At 26.7% G+C, this 27,386-nt stretch overlaps 3 protein-coding genes across 4 annotated transcripts in view; 2 read left to right on the top strand and 1 right to left on the bottom strand.

Moving 5' to 3' along the window:
* Nucleotides 1–14,867, top strand: part of slgA (proline dehydrogenase slgA) — a 32,832-nt gene extending 17,965 nt beyond the window's left edge. For both annotated transcript variants that reach the window (XM_067276177.1, XM_067276178.1), the window contains exons 5-13: nt 668–732; nt 5,986–6,173; nt 7,977–8,058; nt 9,293–9,385; nt 10,920–11,066; nt 12,890–12,985; nt 13,676–13,860; nt 14,047–14,135; nt 14,256–14,867. In XM_067276177.1, the coding sequence (XP_067132278.1) occupies nt 668–732; nt 5,986–6,173; nt 7,977–8,058; nt 9,293–9,385; nt 10,920–11,066; nt 12,890–12,985; nt 13,676–13,860; nt 14,047–14,135; nt 14,256–14,461 (1,151 nt within the window). In that variant the 3' untranslated portion in view covers nt 14,462–14,867. The remainder of the gene's footprint in view (nt 1–667; nt 733–5,985; nt 6,174–7,976; nt 8,059–9,292; nt 9,386–10,919; nt 11,067–12,889; nt 12,986–13,675; nt 13,861–14,046; nt 14,136–14,255) is intronic.
* A 1,877-nt stretch (nt 14,868–16,744) lies between these two features.
* Nucleotides 16,745–20,499, bottom strand: LOC136980139 (hydroxyproline dehydrogenase-like). Its single transcript, XM_067276176.1, has 10 exons — nt 20,143–20,499; nt 19,048–19,232; nt 18,841–18,967; nt 18,693–18,776; nt 18,538–18,624; nt 17,768–17,914; nt 17,521–17,696; nt 17,343–17,444; nt 17,191–17,279; nt 16,745–17,121 (listed from the first exon to the last, which is right to left on the bottom strand). The coding sequence occupies exons 1-10, from the start codon at nt 20,380–20,382 to the stop codon at nt 16,955–16,957; spliced, it is 1,404 nt and encodes a 467-aa protein (XP_067132277.1). The 5' UTR covers nt 20,383–20,499; the 3' UTR covers nt 16,745–16,954.
* Nucleotides 20,500–25,172: 4,673 nt separating this feature from the next.
* LOC136980106 (uncharacterized) lies at nt 25,173–26,830 on the top strand. The gene is made up of 4 exons (XM_067276144.1): nt 25,173–25,416; nt 25,482–26,178; nt 26,251–26,550; nt 26,619–26,830. The coding sequence occupies exons 1-4, from the start codon at nt 25,223–25,225 to the stop codon at nt 26,700–26,702; spliced, it is 1,275 nt and encodes a 424-aa protein (XP_067132245.1). The 5' UTR covers nt 25,173–25,222; the 3' UTR covers nt 26,703–26,830.
* The last annotated feature ends 556 nt before the right edge of the window (nt 26,831–27,386 follow it).

Raw genomic sequence — 27,386 nt, 5'->3', positions numbered from 1 at the left:
TTTTTACAATATTAGAACAACGTCTGTCCAAAAAAGAACCACCATTTATTTCTTGCGTTCGTAGACAATTCACACATTCGGCAACTGACCTTTCTTTTTAGGCTGCTTTGTTGCCGGAAGTTAAAAATGTCTATTTTTAAAACACAAAAAACGTTCAATTAAAATTACAAAAATTTCTAAAAAAGAACCGGTGACATACAGACTGTTGTAAACATCCATCCATGCTTGGGGTTGTTGCTGCTTTTATCTACTGAGAAAAAGCGCTGGAAAATGTAGATTTTCGGATTTTCGTTTTTTGTGTTTTAAAAATAGACATTTTTAACTTCCGGCAACAAAGCAGCCTAAAAAGAAAGGTCAGTTGCCGAATGTGTGAATTGTCTACGAACGCAAGAAATAAATGGTGGTTCTTTTTTGGACAGACGTTGTTCTAATATTGTAAAAATAATAATAATAATTTTTTTTCCTTCTGTATTAAATAAAAATTTCATTATTGCAAATATTTATTAATATTTTATGTTTGTGTATTTTGATGCAAAAGCTAATGTACATTTAAAAAACATTAAAATATTACTGTCAGTTATTAGCATATATAATAAAATGAAATTAATTTAAATAATATGTTCTTATAAGGATTATATAATTTAACAAAACTTTAATAAATTTTTAGGTACTACAAAAGGTACAGGCTTTGCAGCTATAAAAATGACAGCTTTGGGCAGACCTCAGTTGCTGGTAAGTAACATCCTAAAGCATGCATAGTCAAGCTGTGCAAAATAAATACCTGTACTCCTTTTTTAATAGCATGGAAACTTTTTAATTTCATTTGGAATTTGGAATTAAAATTCAACAGTTCTTATTTTTGGCATTGTAATTTGTCTTTTAAGATTTAATTGAACTTGAATTAATTAATGATTACGATAGCTGCTAGTTTCAATTTTGAATGGCATGTAAACACATTAAGTGTATTATATATAGTAAAATCTCATTAAAGTAATATTAAAAAAAATTCTGCTTTATAAAAATACAGGATATATTTTATAAAGCAATTCTGTATATTAAAAAATTATATTAAACGTATAAACTAAGTATATTTTATGCCAGTTATAAAAATTCGCAGTTATGGTTTAAAACATTTTTTAATGCCACACATTTGATAAACAATTTAGAATTGTTGTTAGTTTATTAATTTCTACAACTTTATAAGATAAATATTAAGAAATTATCTTTTTATTAAGATAAAAAAATATTTATAAAATAGTTTAACCTTTACATGATGATTGATTACAATAAATCATATTATAAATATTAAATCAATATTATTGTTATTTTTTATCAAATATAAATTAACAAGTTTATTTAATATGAAGGAGTAATATTAAAAAAATTACAAAATATGCTAAGAATTAACAAGTTTTAAATTATTATTCATAAATATTTTATGGTGATGAATACAATGATCTTCAGAAAAGACCTTTACGAGTATTTTGTATAAGATCTGTTCTAATCAGTCCATGAATCACATCCTGTATATTTTTACTCTTAATTATAGGCTACATATGGGAAAACAATTCTATGCCAGACATAAATACATGAAGTATTGATTTATGTAGTTCTTGATATTGAATATACTGTAACAATCTTTATTGATAACTCTTGTGCTTATGATGATATACTAATAGTAATACTACTATTACTAAATTTACTAAAGATATTTGGTATTTTAATATCCTAAATAATTTCTAAAGAAAAATTGAATGAATAAAGTCAACGAAAATGAATTAATATTTAAATTATGTGTAAATATTGCTTTTATAATCCCTGGCATAAAAATTAATAATATAAAAAGCACATATTGGAATCATATTGCATTTCTTTTGTATGATCTAATTCAATTAACAGTTGATTTTTGTAAAAAAAAAAAATATATTATAAATTAAATAATAATCAAAAAGTCAAAATTTATAAAATTAATGTATTTTCATTTAAAAATTTTTTGTATAAATGAGATTTTGCTATATATTTCATAATATGTTCCATTATGCAAATAAAAAATCATTTTCCCAACTATTATTTACCGAATATGTATGAATAAGTCACTATTATATTGAAAATTCAATGTTAATAATTTATTTCAGCAATTAAGATTTCGATTATAAATAAATGCTTCATAATAAATAGTTTAAATAAATTGATATACATTTTAAAATATTTGTTATTTAAAAGAATCTTAATATATTCTATAATTCTTTGAATTATATTTTACAAAATATAATCTAAAGTTTTATTTTTACATTACACAATATTAATAATGTTAAAGGAAAATTTTTATATCAAAATTAATAGGTAATTGGAACTTAAAATAATTATTTGAATTTAAATTAGATGGCTATTTTATCAGTAATTATAAAGTATACATTCTGATAAAGTAGAGTAAATTTTAAAAAAATTATCTGACACTTAATTTGAGTTAGCAACTTGCAGAATACAGTTTTAACATCTAATTCTTGTATGAAAGAACTAAATGTATTGTCATAAATGATAATGAAGATGATCATATGATGAACTTACTTAAATTGGAATTGAACTAAATTCAGATTGAATTCCACAGTGTGTCAGTGTTTCATTTTATTGTGCGATAAGCACTAAATTAGAATGTATGGTAATATTGAATTGCTATATTTTTGTTTTGCTTTATATAAAATATAAAGTTAAGATATATATAATTGATTATTCTATATTATATTTGAAAACAGTTGATACAAAAGATAATGCTTATGAAATAAAAAGCAAAGTTACTTGCCATTTTCTCAACATTTTTATAACAAAGTATATACTGTATTCTTAAATTGGAAAGACAAACAAACAATGAAAAGAAAACAATTTTTTTTTCAATTTTATAACATTCAAATGTTTTCATATAAATATTTTATATTTAAAATAATAGCTGGGAAAATTAGATGATAACAATTATAAAAACTTCTTTTGATGAATTCTAAAATGCTTAAACTTACTTTATAGAATAATGAGTTTAAGCATTTTAAAATTAAATTTTATTAAAACATATATATGTAATAAATTTTAAATTAATAATTCATGTTAATTGATTCTATACTATAATTGTTAAATAATGTAAAAATCAATGGCAGACTAGAATTTGTATATTATTCAAAAATGTCAGTATGTAAATTCAATCGTTAATTTAAATAAAATCAATCATAATATAAATTTTTATCGAAAATTTTCAAATAAAACAAAATTCTAGTATGTCAGAGATTAGAATTTTTGATTGTAATCAAATTAATTGTAAAATATTCTCATAATTATTTTGCTAATATTTTTTCATTTAGTTAAATACAGGAAGATAAAGTTAGTAAAAATTATAAAATTTATAATAGTTTCATTTTTAATATATTAAAATGTTACATTTATAATTATGTGGATCAAAACAAAAGTGAATGAATTGAATGAGCAAATAATAGTACTAATATAAAAAAAACCAATTAATTTAATATTAAACAAATAATTTTTAGTAATTTTCAACAAAATGGTTCATAGTACTATGAAAATATTTTTTAAAGAGATATATAATATGTTAATCTTAAATATTGTTTATCTTCACAATTGGAGCTATTATTTAACTAAAATAAATAAAAATCTAACTTCTGTGGAATCTATTTAAAGTTTAAGTATAACGTAAATAGACTTTCTTATTTGGTTATCAGTTCTTTCAAGAAGGGTAAAAATTATTTTTAATACATTAAAAAAATTAAGTTTTACAGTCATATAGAGATTATTCATCTAGTATTATTTTATGTTTTACTTTTTAAACAGAAGTTGCTCCTTACTTCTTAATATTAAAAAGATATTGATTAATATCACATTTCTATACAGTTATTAAAATCTTCTAGATAAACGAATATCGTAATTATTAATTTGATTAATTAAAATATAATTGTGAAAACAACAGAGGCATTCATTCTTACCGAATTTCAAAGTGGAAAATTGATTTATTTATTAATGTTAATTAAAAGAAAAGTCAACGTAAAACCAAAATTTCAATTTTCTCACTCATATTGTAAATTCTCAGCATGTAATAAATTTCTGAAGGCACTTATTTACAATACTTCAACAAAACATATATAGCTCTCGCTTTATGGCTGAAAACATCATTTGTTCAAATTTATACTTTCAATGGTGATTTATATCTTCAGAAGCATATTAAATCAAAAATGAAAAATTTGATTGTCTATCTTTTCAAATAAAAATAATTTAAAACGATCATTATTTATATGAAATCGTTGACTTTTCGATTACTATTACCGTTCTTGTGTAAGATTTATTGATTCCGTTAGTGTGTATAAATATAAAATCTTTGCTATCAAATCTAATATCAAATTCAATGACTTGATGGCCTAATTTTTAAAGACAAATTATATTTCAAATGTACAAATAGAAATTGTTTTATAGCAAGTGCAAAACTAGCATAACTGATGCATTGTGACATGCCATTTTATTATACTGTATATCGTATTTCCTATCTGTATCCTTAAACATTCGCAGTCCATTCTGTTTAAGGAAAAATTTAATATTATATAAAGAAATGTCGAGATTGAAGTAGAATTGAATATCATTATTAAAATTTGTGATATAATTTTCATCCTAAATATTCATTATTCAAATATTAAATTATTTTTACATTTGTAAAGTTTATGAACTTGCACAAAAGATTTTTGATTTAAATAATTATTTACTTTTTTGATCCATATAAATATGATTTTTAATTTTTTTATTTGCTTTTCATATTCATAAAAATTAAAAATAAATTAATTTTCTAAAAAGATTCCTTTCATTTCAAGTTTTTTTAAATAGGAATGATAAATACCTATATTTTATTTAAAATTTAAAAAATTAATTTTAAAAATAATTGAAAATTTTGATAATTTTAATATAATTTTTTAAGAAAAACTGAAATTAGTATTTTCTACATATAATAATAAATTAAAATTGGAATCTTTTTAGGATAAAATACTTTTTATAGAATCATTTTGTCATTCAAAATAGTAGGGAAATAATTTATTGTTCAAAAATTTACTTGAAAAATATATTTTAAAAAAATATATTATGTATGTAAATTTTATTATAAATTCCAAATTTTAAACTGAATAGAAATTTATTCCATGCGTCGTATTCCGATGGCATTGTGAAAGTTTATGCTCAGTTCATTATTTTGAGACGCACAAAATAATGTATTTATTTGCGTAGACTTTCAATTTCCATATGTTTGCAAGAGCACAGCTTCATGCTGGATGCCAGCAGCCTTTGGCAATGTTAACTCAGACTGCTCTTTTCCAGGTTCCATCGCAACAGCTTTCCTAAGTGGACGTATTGAAGTTATTCTTTCTTAGTTACAGTATTGCCTTTAAGGGTTCTTGCTGAAGAGGGGGAACCCAAGAAGGCAGTGTTTCCTCAGGGTGATATTAAATCCTCCTTTAATGGGGGTGGTCAGGTGAGCATGGGATCTGATATCCCATTGAAATAAGCACACCTGTTTGTTACAGTCAATACCAGTTCTAAAATCTGGTTAGGTAAAAACAAAATGTATAAATAAAAAAAATATGAAGCAAAACTTGATTTTTTCATCCTATGTGCTTTTTACTCAGCTTTAGTTATATTTAAATTAGTTTTGTAGAGTATCTTAATTATTAAAAATAAATAATTTTTTAAAACATTAAGAGTAATTTCTTTGGCTAATTTAAAATTTTAAATATTGCAAATTTAATAAATTAAAATAATGCATTTTTTTTTTTCTTTAAAATTTAAAAATTAAATAGCATGATTTTTATTTAATTTTTCAAAATTAAAAATACTAATTTATCTAATCAATACTAAATAGCTAATGTTAGTTTTATATTATTTCTAATTGTAATTTAAAATAATAATTTTTTATTGACTAATTTTATAACATTAAAAAATTTCTTTTTTCAGCTTCAGTTATCTGAGGTCATTGTTAAAACTCGAAAATTTTTCAAGGAAGTTACAGGAACTGAAAAGAATATGGCTTTAGCCAATGTAACCCCTTCAGTAATTGAACATAAATTGGAAGATTTTAATATTAATACAAATCGTGACGAAGTTAAGGAATGGTTGGAACATATGGATTATGATCGGAAAGGGTAAAGACATTTTTACTTACAAAAATAAATCATTTATATTAATATTCTTGACGTGTTGATTGTTACTGCATCGTTAGGTAGATTGCTTCCCTCAGCACATCTCTCAATTAAGCATGTTATTGTGTGCAATTCTCATTTGTAACATTTATTCATCCAAATCCATAACAGAAGCTTACTTAATTTTCTGATCTCTTGCTTATTCAATGATCGGCGTGAAGTCCAACCATTATTACAGTTAAGCTTACTTTTGCCAAAACTATCTGATTTGTCTTGTAGTTGTCATATAAAACAAAAAGCTCTTCAAATAAACTAACTAAAAGATAAATCTATCAGTTCAGATAAAAACTAGTGACAGGACGATTAATCAGAATTGAGAAAAATCGGACATATTCTGGGAATTGGAATCGAGAAAATCTCATCACGATTTCCAATTCTTAAAAACGATCCTTAGCCATTTTATAAGAAAATTAATTATTTGTTTCAGTTGAAGATTAAAAATTTGTAAAATACAATATTAACAATTAAATATTAGTTTATTGGAAACTTTCACATCAATAAAGCAGAAAGTATGCAACGGCTCATGCAAGAGGTGACCTCCATCGTGGTGGACGTTTCTTTTGTGTGGTCAGAGAGACAACAGATTGCATTTCAGTCAGTTCTAACTGTCTCCATTTTAGGGAAGATAGGATGACTTTAGGGTTGCCATTTGGCTGGCATTGGGCCAGCTTGACTGGAAATCTGTATTCTATATATCTATATAAATATTAAAAGTAAAATGTTCTGTCACTGCTGCACACAAATAACATAAATTTTAAAATTAATTTGATTAAGATAAGTATGTGTAAAAGATAAAAATACTACGAAAGTACTATTGTTCAGCACACCAAGAGAAGCCAGTTAGTGTGGAAAAGTGTTCAATAAAATAACATCAATAAATACATTGTATTATTTTTCTGCTAATAAATATATGAAACAGTGTCATTAAAACTCATGAAATTATTGTTTTCTGGTGCCAAATATATAGTATATTATTTATATTTTATATTTATTTATCATGAATATACATACTCCTTTCTTATGCCAGTGGCAAGAATACATTTTACAAGACATGTAGGTGGTGGTTAGTAACAGATTTCCAACCCATGATTTAACTCATTTACAGAAATCATTTGTTTAATAAAGTCACTCTTTAAACATATGACAATGTAAAAAAAGAATATCTAAAATAGTATCATTATTCAGAAGTAAATTGAAAAAATAAGATTAAGACAATTTGTCAATTTAAATACACTTCAAGTTATTTGATTCATCAACAATTGAAGAAACTTTCAAATTAGAGTAATGAAATTTTTTAATTAAAAGATTGTTGTTCCAATGACTAATTTTCATAAAGTTCCTTTGATTGATGACACCTAGGGTGCATTCTTTTATGCAGCGAAAGCGTAGCAAAATGATGTCACGAGCAGCGTTGGCCATTTAGAACCGGGTTTCAGGGGATTAGCTGTAAAGCACTTCTCGAGCACTGCATAAAAAAACGCGCCCCCTATTGATTGATCAAAATGCAGCTATTATCAGCTTTCCAATAAAGGATAAATTTAAATACTGAATCATTCATTACTCACAGTAAAACCATTTTAAAATATTTGACATACTTTTGAAAAAATAAAATATAATAGATTTTTTTTTTAAATAGAAAAATATTATATTATATTCCCATCAATAAATCCAAAACTATTCTATAATTTGTCAAAATGTTTTAACTTGTGTAATGATATAATATGATGTATGATATTTTTATTTCAGATTAATGAATTTATTTTCATGGAGTGGATTAGTTGACATGAACTATCTTATATCTGAATTATTTATAGTGCCAAACATAAAGGTAAAATTATTTAAATATTAAATTAACATTAATAAAACTAGTAAATAGCTGAGGCAATAATTACATTTAAAAAAAATTTTCACAATAATTTAATTGAAGTAAACACAAGAATTTGTCCATTAACTTTCATCCTTTTTTACACTTCAGGAACATGCATTCTTGCAGTTGGGTCAACTCTTATCTGCAATAATAAGTAATCTACCTGTGTTTTCTTCAATTAGTTCCTTGTGAAAATTTTTAAGATTTCCTTGTAAATTTTTAAAATTATTTAGTTTATTCTTTTTAGGTAAAATAAATATGACTAAATTAAATTCTAGAATTTTATTGGTTACTATTATTAATACAATAAAGCTAACATTGCAAAATAATAAAATAATGTAAAAAAATTCTTTAACAGAACAGAATAACTTATAAAATGATTCCAGCACCTTCTACTATTAGTTCAAGAGTTTTCTGATGATTACCTAGTATCAAAAGCAATTGAACCTTTTTTATAATCTATTCTGTTCCATAAAAACTGTTTTCTTATTATATTAACATAATATATCTGATATTAAATTTTGGTTAGTTTGATCATATATATATATATATATATAATAATAAAAAAACAGGAACATTAATACAAAAAATTAGGAACATTTTACCAAACAGGAACATTATTTTAAATTATTTGCATCTGCTTGCAATTTGAATCTTCTATGAAAATAGCAATTGATATAATCTTAATACTTTACTTACTTACGGAATTTAAACTTTTAAAGAACTAATGTTTGTGAAAAATCACTAAATCATTTATTATTGTGCTTTTTACTTGTTGTATTGTACTTTATATTTTTATATATTACTAAATTCTTACGTAATTGTATTGTAGAAAAATACACGAAAAATCAATTTTCTTTCCGTTCTGACTTACAAAGGGCAGATAACTTTAAAACTCTTATTTCGAGTTTTAAAGTTATCCACAGTCCATAAAGTAAGTCAGAACGGAAAGAAAAATTGATTTTTTGTGTATTTTTCTACAATACAATTACGTAAGAATTTGATAAAATAATCTGACTCCATCGTTTTAAATAATTAATTTTTGATATATTTATATATTACATTGTGTTTAATTTAAAAACAAATTGGATAATAATTTTTAATAAAACTTATTATGTGAATTAAAATTTTTTTAAATGTAAGTTTCTTTCAATACTTATGATTTTAATTAAAATATTGCACATACATATTTTAGTCAGGTAGAATGGAATCAATCATCTCTCCATTAACTGAAGAAGAAGAAGAAATGTTCAAAAATATGATGAGACGTTTACATCACATTGCAAAGGTAATTTGAAGTTTTGTTAATTAGAATTATTATTAAAATAGTTTTTATTAAAAATTTTAAATGTAAATTTATTTAATGAAATATATATTATAATATATATATATATATATACAGTAGAGACTCGATTATCCGACCCCCAATTAACCAACTTATCGGTTAACCGACCGCGTTCTAGTCGGCAAATTCAAATGTCCGCTAGTGATGTGGTGCTACAATATTTGGCTATGTCTTGGCTACTTTAACATTATTTTTGTTAAATTTTTGCATGTTTTAGCTGGCAACACTGGCTCGACCATGAAAGGGAGGCTAGTATTTAAACCAGGCCTAATACACTATACTAATAATGTATTTTTTCATACTTTTCAGTTATCCGACCAACCCCAGTCCCCAATTAAGTCGGATAATCGATGCTGTACTGTATATATATATATTGAGTTATTTCATAACCCTTTATGTTGCAAAACATTTTATAAAACATTACATTTGTGGGTGTTCTACTTCACTTAAATGAGTATTAATGCAAATTATATAAGGAAAATATATAAGCATAAATGTTATTAAATGTATATATAGATAAATGTTAAAATACAAACATTAAACAAAAATGAAAATAAACATAAGGATTCAAATGTAATTACAAACCAATAAATTTAGAAACAAATTAAGAATAAGGCTGTTTTGTTTCCTCTTTTTATTTTTAAAAAACCTAGTTGAAGTTTCTTCATCTTAGCTTTAACTTTAATCTTTAACATCACAAATAAATTTAGTAAATAACTCTTGTATAAGTCTATAGGGTTTTATTTTTATTTGCCATGTGGGCAGTAAGATGGCCCCCATTTATTTCCTTTACTTTTTGGCTGAATCTACAATGATAGCCAAGGTTTAATGTATCCAGGACTCATCGGTCAGTTCTCAAACTATAATTTAAAACTTTTTTATATTATAAAATGTTAATTTAGTACAATTTAGAAGCATTTGTATAGGAAAAAATTTTTTTCTTTAATTTATTCAATTAAATTTTAAAAAGTTTAAATTAAAAGAATGAAAAATGATATTGTGAGAAACATTGGTTTATCAGATGATATGTTGTTAGGGCTTAATTAAAAACTGATGGTAATAATTTATTTTTTCAACTAATAAAAAAAATTATTATACAGTATATGTAAGTTTATCTGGTAATGATATGGATAAACATTTAAAAAGATTGTTTACAAATTAAATTAATAAAACCAATCTATTATGAGAGCCATCATTTTTAGTCTCCTTTTTAAGAGACTGATGATCTCATTATGATGATGATAAATATCTGACTTATACCTTGAAAGAAGTAATAAATCAACATTTTTGAAATGAAATGTAAATATATAATTATAGAGAATACATTTTCTTTAGTTTTAAGAGACTAAGTTGTAAGAGATGCAAATTAGCAGAATCATATTTCAATAATGATTACGATGATCAAGCATTTTTAAAATTAAGATTTTTTGGATGATTTATATTTTTAATAATTTTTATTGTATTTAAATTGGAATAGATTGCAAGAGAGAGGGATGTGCGTGTTATGATTGATGCCGAACAAACATATTTTCAACCAGCTATTAGTAGAATAACTATGGAATTAATGAGAAAATATAACAGAGAGAAAGCCATAATTTTTAATACATATCAGTGCTATTTAAAAGTAAGAATTTGATCATTTTGATTTGAAAAATTAACATTCTTTTGTATTATTATGAATGAATTTAAGTTCTTGTTTTTTTAATTTATTTTTTAGCATGTAACTGTATATAATATACAAGACTTCTAATAAATTTCTTTTGTTAAATTAGATCAGAATAAGAAAATATTTTATAACTATTTTTACTCATTTAATAAATATTTTTCTATATTATAACTTATATATATATTATACATTATGTAAACTTATATTTTATATAAATTTGTTATACAAGTTGTCACAAAAATTTCAACAAACAGGAAAATCTAACACTTAGTTTTAAAAAGTCACATGTTTAAAACTCTCTACATGTTGGCTGGCAGTCCTGCAGCAACATCTTTTTTAATGAATAAGATTGAATGTGAAGAAAGTCTTTCTTAACACACTATTGTTCGAAGGTAGTTATTGATCAAGTTTAGCTTTGAAAATGAGTGTTCTGCAGATACAACCAATACCAGTACAATTAAATCATCAAATCAGTAATTATTGAAACTATAAATACTAAAATATACTACCAAATTTGTAAGGACCTAGTTATTATTTATTTTGCCTCTGTGTAGGATCACTTCTGATGACGACATCAAGCACTTCATAAACTTGGAAATTGATGATCCAATTTTTCTGTTTACTGCAACTTTTTAGACACCATATCCACAAGTTTCCTGAGAAGATTCATGTATTTTCCTGTACTGTAGCATCATTAAGGTACTGCAAGAACTACAGAACTGCAGTACTATAGAATTGAGAATATAATTGATTTTGAAATTACTAATAGAAATTTGTTCATAATGCTCACTTTATTAGTAATTGTAAGGATTTTTATATTTGAAAATACTCTCTTTATAATTTAAATCATTTTTACACACGTTTAGATTTTTTAACGTAAAGATAAAAAGCATACTATATGCATCGTCAGGAAATATCTTATAAAACTGATAAAAATTTAAAATAAAATTTAAAACGCCTGAATCCTATTTTTTTGTTTCTAGAAAATAAGTGGCAAAATTGGCTTCTGTAATTTTACTAATATTCCATTGTTATTATCTATCAAGAAATATTTATATTGCCATTTAATTCATAAAGTAGTTCAAAATATTCACAGAATATAATAGAATTAAATCTAATGTTCAAGTGGTAAAGTAGGTAAAATTTTAATTAATTAATAAATTGTCACAATACACTTGTGTCCTTAGGATTTGTAATGGCTCTACATTTGTCTTATCTGCAAGTAATCATTCTGTATGGACTTGTGCTTGTATGTCTTATGATGGCAATTTATCTAGCTGGATGTTCATGCATGACTAGTTACCCATTCTCTTCTTAAATTTTCATCACATGGAAATGAATGTAACTGGAACAGTTTAATACATGGACAATCTCAATGCATCATGTTTTTGTGTACATTGCCACTTACAAAGAACACACTGGCCATTATGGCAGTCAACCACTGCACAATATCTACTCAAATTGGTTTTATAAGGCATGTCACCAATGAAAAACTAAAAGTTGCAGACATACACTAACAACTAGCAGTATTTTAATGGCTGCCAAGACCTCGTGTAGCAGAATTCAAAAACATGTTCTGGAAACTTGCGGATAAAATAAATTTTATACATTCACTTTAACTTTTTTATATAATTTAGCTTAATACAAATTTCTATAGTTCATTATAACTATTATGTTAATAATAGTATAATGAACTATAAAGTTAATAATTAGTTAAATATTATAAATAAAATATTTAAACAAAAATTATAAATTTTAACTATTTATATATCTATCTTCAGGAAGCATATAACAATCTTGTTCTTGATATGGAACTTGCTAAAAGACAGAATGTTTATTTTGGTGCGAAACTAGTCAGAGGTGCTTATATGGAGCAGGTATTTTATCTTTTATATATAGTTTCATGTTTTTTGTAAATTTAAATATAAAAATAGGCAATATTTTAAATATTATTATTATTTTTGAAGATAGATTTCATGCTAATTGTAAATAAGGATAATTATTTCATTGTAGAAAAAATTTTTACTGTTAGTAAGTTATTAAATATTATCTCAATGATAGTATGCCAATTAAAGATTTGAGAATGAAAAAGTTATTAAATATATAAAATATTATTTCAACTTTGTCAATGAAAAACTGCTATGGAAGTTTTGAAAAATATTTCTGCAAATTATATAGTAATGAAAATATAATAATGTATGATTGATGATCAGAATTTGAATGAAATTATTTTTACTATAAATTCTGATATTTCAAATTTGACTTATAAAAGGAACAAACATATCCAGGAAAATCTTTACTGAAAATATATATTTTTAATATTTTGGCAGTTAATACTTTTATCTAATTTATGCCTGTACTTAATTCATATAAGGTAAATATATTAGACATATATATCAAATTTTCCTACTTTATTAATTCTGATTACAAATTTAAAGTAAGCATGTTAATTTATTTTTATGAATACAAATATTTTGAATTTGCATTGAATAAATTTGAAAAGTAAATAAATAATTTATAACTAAATTAATTGTTTGAAAATTATTTCAAATTTTTTTTTAATATAGGAAAGGTTGAGAGCAAAACAAATTGGATATGAAGATCCAATTAATCCATCATATGAAGCAACAAGTGACATGTATCATAAAGCATTAACCGAGGTCATGAGACAGATTATTAATGGAGGAGATCGTAAAGTTGCTGTAATGGTGGCATCTCATAATGAAGATACTGTTCGGTTTACTGTTAATAAGTAAGTAAATAATCTTTCATTTTTGTATATTAAACTATAACAAAAGTAAATGGTTCACTAGGTACACTCTTTCATCACGAGAAATATTAATAAATATTTTAAATAGTTTCTATATAAAAGTATAAATTATTAGAAATAAAATGATTTATTTATTATCTTTTAAAATTTAAATATTTAATTCTTTAGAATGAAAGAACTAGGAATCAAGCCAGAACATAAAGTTATTTGTTTCGGACAGTTATATGGAATGTGTGATCAAGTCAGCTTTCTGTTAGGTAAAATATAAATTATTTAACTACTAATTTTTTATGCAATTCTGAACAGTAAAAAATAATTAAATTTTATTATTTTTGATTATTTTATTTTACTCCATAAGATTTTGTTTTATAATTTAGGACAAGGTGGTTATTCTGTTTACAAATATGTACCATATGGACCAGTGGATGAAGTTTTGCCTTATTTATCAAGACGAGCCTTAGAAAATAACGGATTACTGAAAAAAGTGGATCGAGAATGTATATTATTAGGTAGAGAACTGAAACGCCGCATTTTAACTGGACAATTTCTGTACACGCCAAAAGGAGATTACACAGTTGTGTGAATATGAAACTTTTTGATTCCTAAGTTGTAAGAAAATATTGTGAAAGGTATTTTTGTCTGCTTGAATTGAATTTTCCACAATTCACAGAATTTTTCCTTTCTTGTAAATTAGCACAAAACAAAAATAATAGTCATTTTTAATTACTGAAAAGTAATTTGTATATATCGTTTTGTAACTTTGTATCATTTCTCTATTTTTTTCAAACATAAGAATTAATACAAAGAATCTCAACTATGTGTTGTACATGTTTGAAGAATCTCCAGATTGTTTTTAAATTAAAATATAATCATTGTCAAATAAATTCAATTGACAGTTAATTGTTTTTAGATTACCTCTTCATAGCTTTAGTGTAAATTTGTAAATTGCTTAAATTTCTTTTTAATAAAGATTATAATTCAAACTTTTATTTCAAAAGTTTTATATTACTTCCATGTGTTTATTCTATACACATTTAAGTATAAAAATATATGTAGATTACTCAATAAATTGCCTTATGATAAATGAAGTAAATACAGTATTTAAAATCTTGGCAGACAGTATTTAATTTTTTTTAAATATAAAAAGTTTGTGAATTTCTTTGCTTTCTTTCTGTCTTTCAATACAGCGACAGTCCAAAACAGAATTCTTATATGCGGAGACAACATTTCCTTTGAGGCTACGGTCCTGCAACATCATGTAAATGGAAATTTCATTTACTTCATTTAATGTATTTTATTGTGAATACATTAAATGAAGTAAATGAAATTTCCATTTACGTGATGTTTCAGGGCCGTAGCCTCAAAGGAAAAGTTGTTTCCGCATATAGGAATTCTGTTTTGGACTGTCACTGGATTGAAAGACAGAAAGAAAGCAAATAAATTCAAAGTTTTTATATGCTTTATGATAACTTATGCAATTATTTTTATGCTAAATCTAGAATCTTATATAATGATTGTATGGAAAGATATATATTTTATGGCTTTTTTTTTTTCTTTGTCATCTTTTGAAACAAGGAGGTATATGTCTTTGTAAAATTCATTCAGTATCTGTCAGAAATACTTCACTTTAATAAATCTCATTCTAACTTTTCACAAATGTAACTCTTTAACTAATCAGATGATCTATGATGAATGAGGCAAAACTATTTAATTCAATTTAAATAGCATGTGTTGATCTCAAACCAATATATCATGCAAAAGAAATATTATTTAGAAACATTTTTTAATATTATATTCATCAGGATTAGAGAAAAAAATTGGTTATTAGAAAATTAACATTTGCAATTTGTTCTATTATAAACAAATTAGACAATTTTTAAGATTAATATATACTAAGGCTTTTTGCAAAATTGTTACCTTTTAGTCACTTATTAATATTATCACAGATCCTAACTCTAGAGCTAAGCAGATCCTACATAACAGATTTTTAAGAAATGTCATAAATAATATATATTGATCTTAATATATTTGTTCATAAAATTAACAAGCATTAATGTGGCATTAACAATAGTAAATATAAGCATATAATATACATGGTATACATATTATAAATCTAAAATAGATTTTTATTGCATTTACTTAATATTTAGTAACAAAGTAATGACAAATTAACTATTCTTAATCATGCTAATTTATAATTTGTGATGATTTTAAGTTTAGTTATTACTTTTAATATTGATTAGTTTTCAACACTAGATAAATTTAGAAACTTCTTCATAACAAAATGTTACTTTCAGTTTAAATTTATAATATTTAAAAAAGAAAGTCAGATTCTATTAATTTTGAAATTCTTTTGAGACAATCTTAGCTCCAATTTTAGCAATAATATACTGTAGCAGTTACAAGTTTTATTGGGACTCAATTTGAAAAAATTGTAGACCTATAAATACCCATTGTTGTCTGTCTGTCTCCTTCCTTAATCTCAAGAACAGAGTTAGTTAGATGAAAGTTGGGACCAGATAAGAAAAGCTTAACGGGGCCTCTTTCCCCTAACTATATATAAACTTCTGATGCAAACTGGAATTAATGTCATTTCAATTCAAAAATTTTCCCCTGAAAGGTGTTAGATGACTAGCACGACTCTATTGCAACAGGAAAAGTATGCTATACAGGGGCAAGATGCTACTAATTTGAGGTGTCATTGTGTCAAAAACTTTCAAGGCATCTGTCTATATCAAATTTAATACATATACTTGAAATTTGTGGATTTATATTAAAGATAAATGGCATCTGTTTTATTTATTTGCATTAATTACAAAGTCAAAGTATTACAATATTTTATATTTATTTGTATAAACAGTACATAAAAATTGAAAAGAAATGTTAGATGTTAACAAAATAAAAGCAACAATCAAGTAAATAATTGTTTAATATAAACAATATAAAACATGTAAATTAGTAAAATAACTCAATGTTAATTGTTAATCAATAAGAAGCTGCTAAAAAATATAGCAACATAGAAAAAATACACTGATACAATGTATCTTTGTTAATTTGGTATCTTACGATTGTAGCTTTAATTGCCAAGCACTCTAAATTTTAGATGCTGCCATAACAACTCTCTCTCTTTCCTAGCACCTAATAATACTGATCTGTTTTCGGTGGCTCTTCGAGCAAGGTACGGTAATACCTCTTCCACGGTTCCGTAGGGAACGGATTTATAAACAAGATAGCCCATCGAAGCTAGTTTAAAAAAAATCATCTTTAGTATGTCTTATAATTAAATCATACAGGAAAAGTAATTATATTTACCTAGAGGATATGTTATTTGGTCACACATGCCATAAAGTTGGCCAAAGTATACACCACCAGTTTGTTTATCAATAGCCAACTGATTCATCCTGTTAAGAATAATTTTGAGATTTACTGACATTTAAATTTAGTTTTATGATAAAATGCATTACTTTTTAATTGCAAATTTAATACTCTCTTCATTGTGGCTGGCAATGATGATGTTGCATCTGGGACCAACATTTGAAATGTGTTGTAGAAGATAATTCAAAATGCTAAAATAATTTTTATAATTATTATTAAGATAAAATACATATTTAGTTATTTTGAAAGAGAAAAATATAAGTTCACTTGTTATAATTCTTGCTAGTTAATTCATAGCTGTCGCAGATGGGATATGGTAGACCTTTCTGTAGCGCATAATCGGTTTCTCGAGTTATATACGCACCTCTCACAACTTTTGCACCAAAACAAGCACCAAACTTATTTGCGATATTCATTTCCATTTTTAAATTTTCCCAAGTTTTCTAGATGTGTAAATATTTTCATTTAGTCCTCTACAAATTGAAGAAAATACAGAAATCAATATAATTCTTACCTTTAGATAACATTGATACGTATTCCAAACCAAAGGAGTCGAGGCATTATAACATAACATCATTGCCAATGCCAAAAGACTCAAACCTGGATTTAAGTAGGTATATTCTGCATCAATTAGTAATTTTACATTTTTTTCTTTGGCAATCTGTTGAATAAAAACAGAATAATATGTATCAAAAAGCAAACTTTTTATGATTAAAAATACACATGAATAGTTCTTTGAAATATTCTCATGCAGAAGTTCTTAAAACAGTTGCATGCTGAACATTTTCCAAGTTTTATACAAAATAAACTTATTAAAATAGCAATAAATTCTTCTTTTAAAAAGAGCATAGAGGATAATTTTTCTATAAAGTATCTTATACTTAGTAACAATTATAGAATTTTCATATTATATTTCGAATAGGATCCAAAATAGAAAACACTAAATCCCATTTATGAAACTATACACTTTACAACACTTATCCTCAATGCTGGATCTGGCTAATGTCATAATTCTTTCAGACATAAAAAAAAAAATATTAGCATTGGACGAATGAAATAAATCCGATACCACTTACAAACGTAGTCTTCTCTTCTTACACCTGAAACAAATGATATTATTTAATTGAAAAAACTGCTATAGTTTAAAGCTATTTTGGGACCAATACTTGTCAATTTTCTACCAGATATGATGAATAAATGTGTTTACATATCTGGTTTATCATCTAGATGGACTTATTCTGCTCATCTAAGATAAGTGTAGAAAATTAGACACACTTTCATTACCTCTGCAATTTCTCTCAAACGCTTCACTCCAGATTCTAATTTATCTTTCTGTTGAGATGTAATCTTATCACATTGGAAATCTTTCATCTAAAATACTTCTTTGGTTAGTAAAATATCTTAGATAATTTATTTATAAAAATTACTTAGAAACTTACACTTCCTCTAGTCATGCAATTGGCGATACTTTCTATTAATTGTTCCTTTCTGCTGCTAGCGGTAAATATGTTGCTTATAGTAATCTAGAAAGATAAAATCGCATGAATAAAGGATAAAATTTTCAAATTTTATAGCAATAAGATTTACCAGTAAATCTGCAGATAGTAAACCAGTTAATTTCAATTGAGTCATAGGAATCTTGATTTTGGTGTTTAATGTCATTTTCATACTGTCGAGAATCCTTTCTACGTTTCTATCATAAACATCTTCTTTCCTGATAAATTTAAATTACGTAAAAATCCTGAAAAACATATTGTAATAACCTTTCTACAATTATTATCATCTACGACTCACCTTCCTCCACAATCATCTTCTAAAGTGCATGCTAAGAGAGGTTGCACTCCTGCTTTTCTCAACTTTTCTATACATGATTTGATTTCTTCTGGTGTTTCTCCACCCACGAATTGACTATAAAACGTCGGTTTAATAATCGAACGAAATGCTTTCCTTCCCAAAATCTTCTGACTGTAAGCCATTAGCTGCAACAAGATCATTTGTAGATACAATTTAACTTTAATATTAAATCTGATTAATCGCTAGTTTTTAACTTTATCTTAGGATTAATTCACCGATTTTTGCAATTTTTGCCTCTTCCCCTTGTTTACTATGGATACAGCGCGATTCCTTTAAGCTCTAAACAGAATTAAATTTTGAGATGATTGATTCGTGATTCATTTTAATTACGTTATTGATAGATGCAACTATCTACAAAGTAACTTATCTCAAGTTTTTGTAAATGTAAAATATGTTTATTGGCAATATATTGGCAAATTACATTTCTGTCATGGACGGTGCGTAAGTTAAACATGCTATAGACACATATAGCTTAAGGCCTCATATTTTATATGTATCAATATTTGGTAGAAGGGAAGGATCTGTTATATATTACAGCTTAAGGCTACAGCAAGTCTAAGTACAGCCTTGATCAGGCCCCTGAAATCGAACCCAGAGCTCCTGCTCTGGGTTCGATTTCAGTTTTGATTTTGCTTTGAGCGCGTGTTTCTTTTTCAGAATTCCTAATTTTTTAACTTAAAATGAGATTTTAATAGATAAAAAAACCGCAATTTTCCTTGTTTATACTATTTTTAATGTTATAATTAAATATATTTACGACATGAAAAGTTCAAACTTCTATATCATACGTTAATATTTAAATTTAAAAGACTGTTTATAATCATTGCTGAATTAATTGCCTTGATAATTTCGAAAACACGATAGTTGTCAGGGTTTATTATTAAGTAGATATCCTTGAAGAGAGTAGTTTTATAACTAAACGGCCTTGCGCTTCTTACATAATATCTAATACTCCAAGAAGTGAATATTTTATGTTAAATAATATATACTGTAGACTTTATTCGAATAAATAGAAGAAAAAAAATAATCACTAACCTGTTCGCTATTATCCACAAATTTATTGCATCCACAGAGCAAAAGTATGGCTAAGGAACGTGAAATTTCCCAAGAGGATTTCCTCTGGAAAGCTTTAAAATGATTTTCAAAATCGTTTTGCTCTTTATGATGACGTATTGGTGAATGAGAGGGGTCGACAGATACAGTAAATGCCCCTCCATCTTCCACTTGTCTGTTAAGCAAACGAGTGAATCCTCTAGAGAGCACCTTCGATCTCATGTTTATAATGATGCCACGCTGTTTCTCTACCCACTTATATAAGTTGTATGTTGTGTGAAAGGTCGAACGAACCGGTTCCAGCTGGTTTACCGACTTAAAATGGATAGTCACACCCGCTCATTAACCAATAAAATTTAGCCACCCGGTAAGACGAGACGAACGACAGCAGCGAGTGCTCCAATTACATTCTTTGTTTTTCTCTTAAGCTCCAATCTACGACTCCGTTTTTTTAAATATTTGTTTCTGAATTTAAACGAACTTCGTTTGCATTTATTTTCTTCTTATAAAAGTCACGAGAATGTCAGAAAATTACGTCATTTTTCCTTATTGTGAAATTAAGGTTCGTCTTAGTTTACTCAAAAGTTCATGTTTAGGCTGGTTTATAGATAGGAAGGAAAGTTTCCACCCGCTAGAACTTTTTTTTTTTACGTAAGAATTGCAAGAACTGAGTAATATGTTTGTATATATAACATCATCGACTGAAGAAAGAAGAATGCAGACAAAACATGTCTGTGTTTAGGGTCCGTGTTTCTAAGTGCCAAAAATTAGCAGCAGTTCTTCGCGACTTTAGGCAAATGTCCAATTTTACTCCGACTTCCGGGAAGAAACTAGTACAAATTTTATTTGGTTTTTTAACCTTCCAGCGTAACAGTTGTTTAGATTTTATTGATTCAAGTTTTTTTGCTATAATTTAACCAGAATTTTTTGCATTTTTTTAAAAAAAATTAACATGGAAATGCTAATAAACAAGTTTGAAGTTTCACGCTTTGCATAAAACGTGACTAGCTTCTAGATTGTATTTGTATTTACTAATGTGTGTTTCTTTTTTGTATATTTGTTTACTTTCTCTTTGCTTGTCTGTTTGTTTACATACATAGGCTTGATTTTTGTTTAACAATGATTACAAAGATATATACAGTCATAACCTCTACAGAATATGCTGTAGAATATAGAGAAACAATTTGGGGCGTCAAAATTTATATAGGCTACATAACTGCACACGATGTCGATGGGAATAGAATTACAAATAACATCTTCCTACGAAAATATGAGGGCATAATTGATTATTCGTTATGTAATAATACATAGAAAACATCATTTCGTAATCGTGTCTTCATTTTAAAATGAATTGCTGCAATTGGAATTTTCTCTTAATGAAGTTTATATATATATATTCTTCTTTAACTGCACTTAATTACTAATTATGTATCGACACACAACAACCTTTATAATGCAGCCTTTTAATTCAAATTTCAAACGTTTTCGGTCTTTTTGAAAGACTTTCGTCGGGAATTAAAATCGAAATGATTCTTGCAACCGACAGTTTGTTCTGGAACGTTATAAATTTTTGAATTTTCTTAACTACGCAGGCTCGTATTTAAATACATACAATCGGTGATGGTACTTGTACCAATATACACAACAAATATAATACATGAATAAATAATTAGCTGCTCTGCTCGTCCCTTAATTACTATTCAAAATTAGGCTCGCTCTCTACGCGGCTGATATTTTACTGGACTCTCTAAAATTTATTGCTAGTCCTTCTTGGTACGTCTTATATATCTGCCACGCTTCCGCATATTTCAAGCGCCTCTTGTCCTGGATCTTTTGTATTATTTTAGCCCTTTGCAGATCCACAGTGACTTCTGTCGGGTCTGCAATAGCATACCCTGACCGGTGCTCATTCCGCACGTTCCTTTCATGCTCTTTTCATCCTTTTGAAATTTATTTACTGGAATACACATTGACATAACCAATTAAGTCATTTAGTTAAAACTACGTCAAAAAACTTCTACGTAAACAAATACAGTATTACAAATAATTAGAAATTACTTCATTCCTCAAGAATAAACAAAAAACCGATGACGATAATTCATTTTCTTAACAATTAATCTAGACTTTAAATTCTAAAAAACAAAAAAAAAAAAAACAAGATTTTAGAATTGCAGATTTATCTTCGTTACTCTAGAATTTTGCACGGGACATTACTCTAAAATTTCCAGATAAATTTGCAAAAATGTTTCCAGAATTCAAGATATTCTGCACTTTATAGCATGATTTTCAGATTTTATGCAGATAAATCTTCAAATATCTTCTTCTATGTGTTCTATAACGTCTTGTTTCTATGTTACATATAAATGCCAAATATAAATTTTTTCGCAATAACTTCCTTTTATCTCTAAAGCGATTGACCTTCTTTTTTTGCATATTTTTTTCACTTTTTTGTAACGTAAACTTCAAGATGTCTATGACGAAACTTTGAGACGGAACCATATTTAATCTCTAAAGTAATTTACGACTGTTCAAAATGAATCGCATGCAATTTTATTGTATTCATTTTAGATAATTTTCTAGAAATTATCAAGATTATCATCAGCAGATAGGAATTATGCGCGTTGTTATGTCTTTCGTCATCTGAAAGAACCACGATGATGCTAGAGATGAACTTTGATGGCCGGGTTAATGTCAATATTACAAAATTTTAATTTCGTCGTGAGAATTGCTGATAAATAAATAAATATATGACCTCTTTCAAATCTCACGTATCTAATTTCCGATAATTTTTATTAAGTGATTATAAAAATAAAAATATATTTAATATTATTCATTATAATAATCGTATCCCGTTTTGAGAAATTCTGGATGACTTTTTAGAGAAAATGTCTTATCATCATCATCATCATCATCATCTTTCAATGTTTATTTTTAAGAAAAATGTTGAAATATTTTACTAAATTTTATTCCTTTTTTATTAATTTATGTAATGGCATAGTGATAACCCACTTATATATACTTTTAATTACTTTTACTATATATTAAATTACCGTAATATTATAATTTATAACTTTCACTCAATGCTTTTATGCAGATTATTCATATTATCAAAAGAATTATTTGCATCTAATCAGTTAATTTAGTCTGTCTAATTTCTGTTATAAAATATCCAAATTATTTATCCTTTAAGCGTAAGAGGATTATTTATTTGTCTAAAAAAATATTAAATATAATGTCAGATCACATCTTTATTCACTCTTGTATGTTAATATCCTCTGGCTACACACTGATAAACACCTGGCATTATCAATTGTTTTCCATCCCTTCAAATAAAGCAGTATATACAGTATATTACTTATGAATTAGCGGTCGCACGATGTGGGAATTTTATTGAATTGGTATTAACAATTTTTGGTTAATGTTACCTATGGTTCCAAGATGGCTGCTGGTGTCTGATTTCAGCAAGGAAACAGTGGGACGCACGTTCTAACCTAACCTAACCTAACCTATTCTAATAAATTACCATAATTATTACCAACAAAATTATTAGAATAGGTTAGGTTAGGTTATAACGTGCGTCCCCACTGTTTCCTTGCTGAAATCAGACACGAGCAGCCATTTTGGAACTATAGGTAACATTAACCCAATTTTTTTTTTTTTTTTTTTTTTTTAAATCCTGCAACTCGGCCTCCCCCTATTATTAAACACTGATTTGGAGCGTACGCATTGAATTTTATTCCACAATTTATTTGCTGATATGTAAAATATAGAAAAATTGAATTTAAAACAGAACTGTTGTGGGGATTGCAGTGTTTAAAAGATCAAACATCAGTCCAAAATAGAGGTTTGTGTCAAACAGGCTATATAACATTTCGGTGATCGAATTTTCGTTCATTTTCGTTTCGGGTTCCAGTGAATTGAGAAGACTTTGAAAGGTGATCGCGTGATCCCGATTTGCGTGTTTGGAAAATCAATTATACGAACAGTTTTCAAAAATTAAATATAAAAATGGCATCCGAAGATCGTGATATTTGATTACGGAAGGAAATCTTGTTTGATTGAATGCATTTGCCTCATCTTGTTCCTCGTGAATTTAAAGCAATTTATACAATCATTCGTTTGTTTTATGTGAAGGCATCTTGGCATTTTGTGTCGCCGATCCATGTTCGTGTAATGTTTTTCATTCGTGGCTGTTGAATGACTATTCCACAGTTTCATCACTGATATAATTTTAGTTTATTGAACTGTATTATGTCCGGATGAAATTGCCGATTCAAGTTTTTCCCGTAATAGCGATTCTGTCTCGTCATTACGAAGTTCTTTTTGGTAACGAGCTAGGTTATTCTTTACGCAAAACAAGAAGATATTTCATAAGTTATTGACATAGAATAAGATATAAATCAGACTAAATGAAGTTTATACGCGAATAGAAACTATGTAGCAATTTTAAAAGCGCGGCAATATTAGTGACAAGTTAAATGACGTCACTATTTGTAATTGACGTCATTATGTTCGTATCATTGCATTTGTATCTATACACCAGACAGTATCGGATGATACTGTTTGATGTCGATACAAACAGACCGACAGGCAGTATCATCCGATACTGCCTGTCGGCAATCGAATGACTTCAATTATCGATAAATTATATAATTTAATCAATTTTCCAAATTTATATTTAATAATCAAATTACGAACGTTGTGTGTTATATTTAATATTTCAATATTTATTCTTATTTACGTTAAATAAGATCATAAAATGTTGAAATTTTTCTCTTGTTTTCCGAACTTCGTCGGATCTATTTACGTGCTACTTCCTTACTCAAACTACATTTAAATGACATTTATTTTAAATTTTTAATATGAAATATTTAACATAACAAACCTAGTGAGGAATTTTACAGTGTTTTCTAAAATTCAGATTAAAAACAATAGTAAATTTAAAAAAAACAAGTTTTACTGCTCAAAGTTCTACAGTAAATATCGCCATTGTCATAATTTTTGTTACATAACAATGCTTACTTTTTCTATAAATAATAATGATTAAATAATATTAAACAAGATGGATTTCTCCAAGAATATTCTGAGAAGTAGCTCTTGTCACAAAATTCCTGAACAAAAACATTCGAAACAGAATGCATTTACTCACGTAATGGCTTCTGATTCAAAGATTCGACAATATGCAATCAACGCGAAGACTCGAACAAAAGATTTTATTTCTAAAGTTATTGAAAAAATATTTGTCAGGAAATCTCAGTAAGTAAAATTGATTTACGTCGTCAATTTTTTTTTCAGTTTAATATCTTAAAATTACATTTCAGGGAAGAAAAATGCCCACAGACAAACCTGCCAAATCTCGTTTCAGACGATGAATCATCGGCTGAACAAATTGCAGATAATAAGACACCAACTTATAAAAGTTTAACTTCTATTGTCGGAGCCTTCGATAATATTATTAGATTAAAAGAAAATGATTTGTTGGAAGATGATGGATCTGTTAGTTCGTTTACAGCTCAGACTTTATTTCAGAAAATCAAAATTTCCAAAAGCAATGTACAAATAGAAAAACAAGTAATTGTAGAGCCTCTTCGAGTAAATCACGAGGAATCAGTCAGAGCCACATTTTCCAGTGAAGACGTAAGCGAACAGCATCTCTCATTTGGTACTCAAGAAGTAATTTCTCCATTGAATAATAAGGCAGATGAAATAGTCACAACTGACAATCTTACGAACGAAGAAAATCAACAAGTAGAACTGACAAACGATAAAAATGCAGAAACATTTATTGATATATGCAAACGAGCCATTTTGGAGTCAGATTTTTCCTTAGATATGAAATCCCACACATCGTTTGATTCGCAAGAGGAAAGGAAAAAAGAATACGGTATTGCAGCACTTTCGAACAAAAACTTATCCGAAACAAGTCGGGAAAATACGAAAATAACATCTTTGCCTCAAGAAATCAACGGGGAAAAGCAATTTCCTGAAGACCCTGATATTGAATTTCAATGCAATAGAGTACATACTTTACTAACATGAAATTTTTTAAATTTTTATACTATAATACTTATTCAGGTATTAATATTTTAGTCTATAAAAACAACCCAAATATTGGATAAATTACCAGGAACTTACGAAGATAAAAGATCTGAAGATATGGGATTATCTAAAAGTAGTCTTTTAAATCAAATTTCGTTCTTTGAAAAACCTCTCCAAAATAATGAATCTCGATATACAATTGTTTTGCCGGAATCTATTGAAGATCTGACCTTCCCAATTATAAGAGTTAAATCATACATATCGAAAAAAAGCTGCGAAGAATGGCATTCTGTAGATTCTTTATCTGTTGAAAGATCTTTTACAGAACAAAATAGTGAAATTACAAGACAGGTCTGATTTTAAATTTATTATTAAAATCATTTTAACTATTTTTACTAAAAATAACTTTGTATATTCAGTGTGGGGATGACTGTAATGTATCTTCTGAAGTTTGTAGAAGCAAAGACAATTTGATCGAACCAGTCTTACGCCATCACGAATAATGAAGAAGAAATAAGGATTAAAGATTCTTCATCACTTACTAATACTATGATTTCAAATTGATTCGTGTAATTTCTTTCACCAGTTTTGTTATGAGATGCAGTATAATGATTTTAAAATAATTTAATTAAAATTTTAAGGTCAATGAATTTTTTATTGTAATTTAATGTGTGTTTTTTAAACGTAGAATCTTCTGTGAGGCTGCAGAGGCGTCAGCTTTATTTCAAATTCCTTGGATCGAATCAAGACGATCGATTTAAATTCCAGGAATTTTTCTGTGTTTTTCATTCCTGCTTTGTCGGACCCCATTCTTCGTTGTGGACCAGGGTTCGGCCAGGTCCACAATGAAGTGCTTGATGTGCTTGAAAAACGGTCTCTTTCTACCGCATCACTGTTGTCTTTGTTAATGTTTCGAGAACAATGAAACTATTTAATTATAGAGAAAAAATTGAAATAGGTTATGAATTTTTATTAAGGGAAACTAATTACGTTTACATATACGATTATTTTTAATGAAAATAGTTCTCATTTTTTCCAAAATGGAAGACAGCTGCATGCTACTTACACGCTCCTGTCTTTTGGAGGAGAGTAAAGAATGTTTTTGATGTTGTTATTGTTTTTTTTTCTATGCACTTGGGGCGATTTAACAATAGGAAATGTCTCCCGGGAGGACTTTTTAATAGACA

The sequence above is a fragment of the Centruroides vittatus genome, unplaced genomic scaffold, assembly GCF_030686945.1.
Source record: "Centruroides vittatus isolate TY-2023 unplaced genomic scaffold, ASM3068694v2 contig_680, whole genome shotgun sequence".
In the NCBI taxonomy this organism is placed as follows: Eukaryota; Metazoa; Arthropoda; class Arachnida; order Scorpiones; family Buthidae; genus Centruroides; species Centruroides vittatus.
Note: the sequence above shows the minus strand (reverse complement) of the source record. Positions and strands in the feature narration are given on the sequence as shown.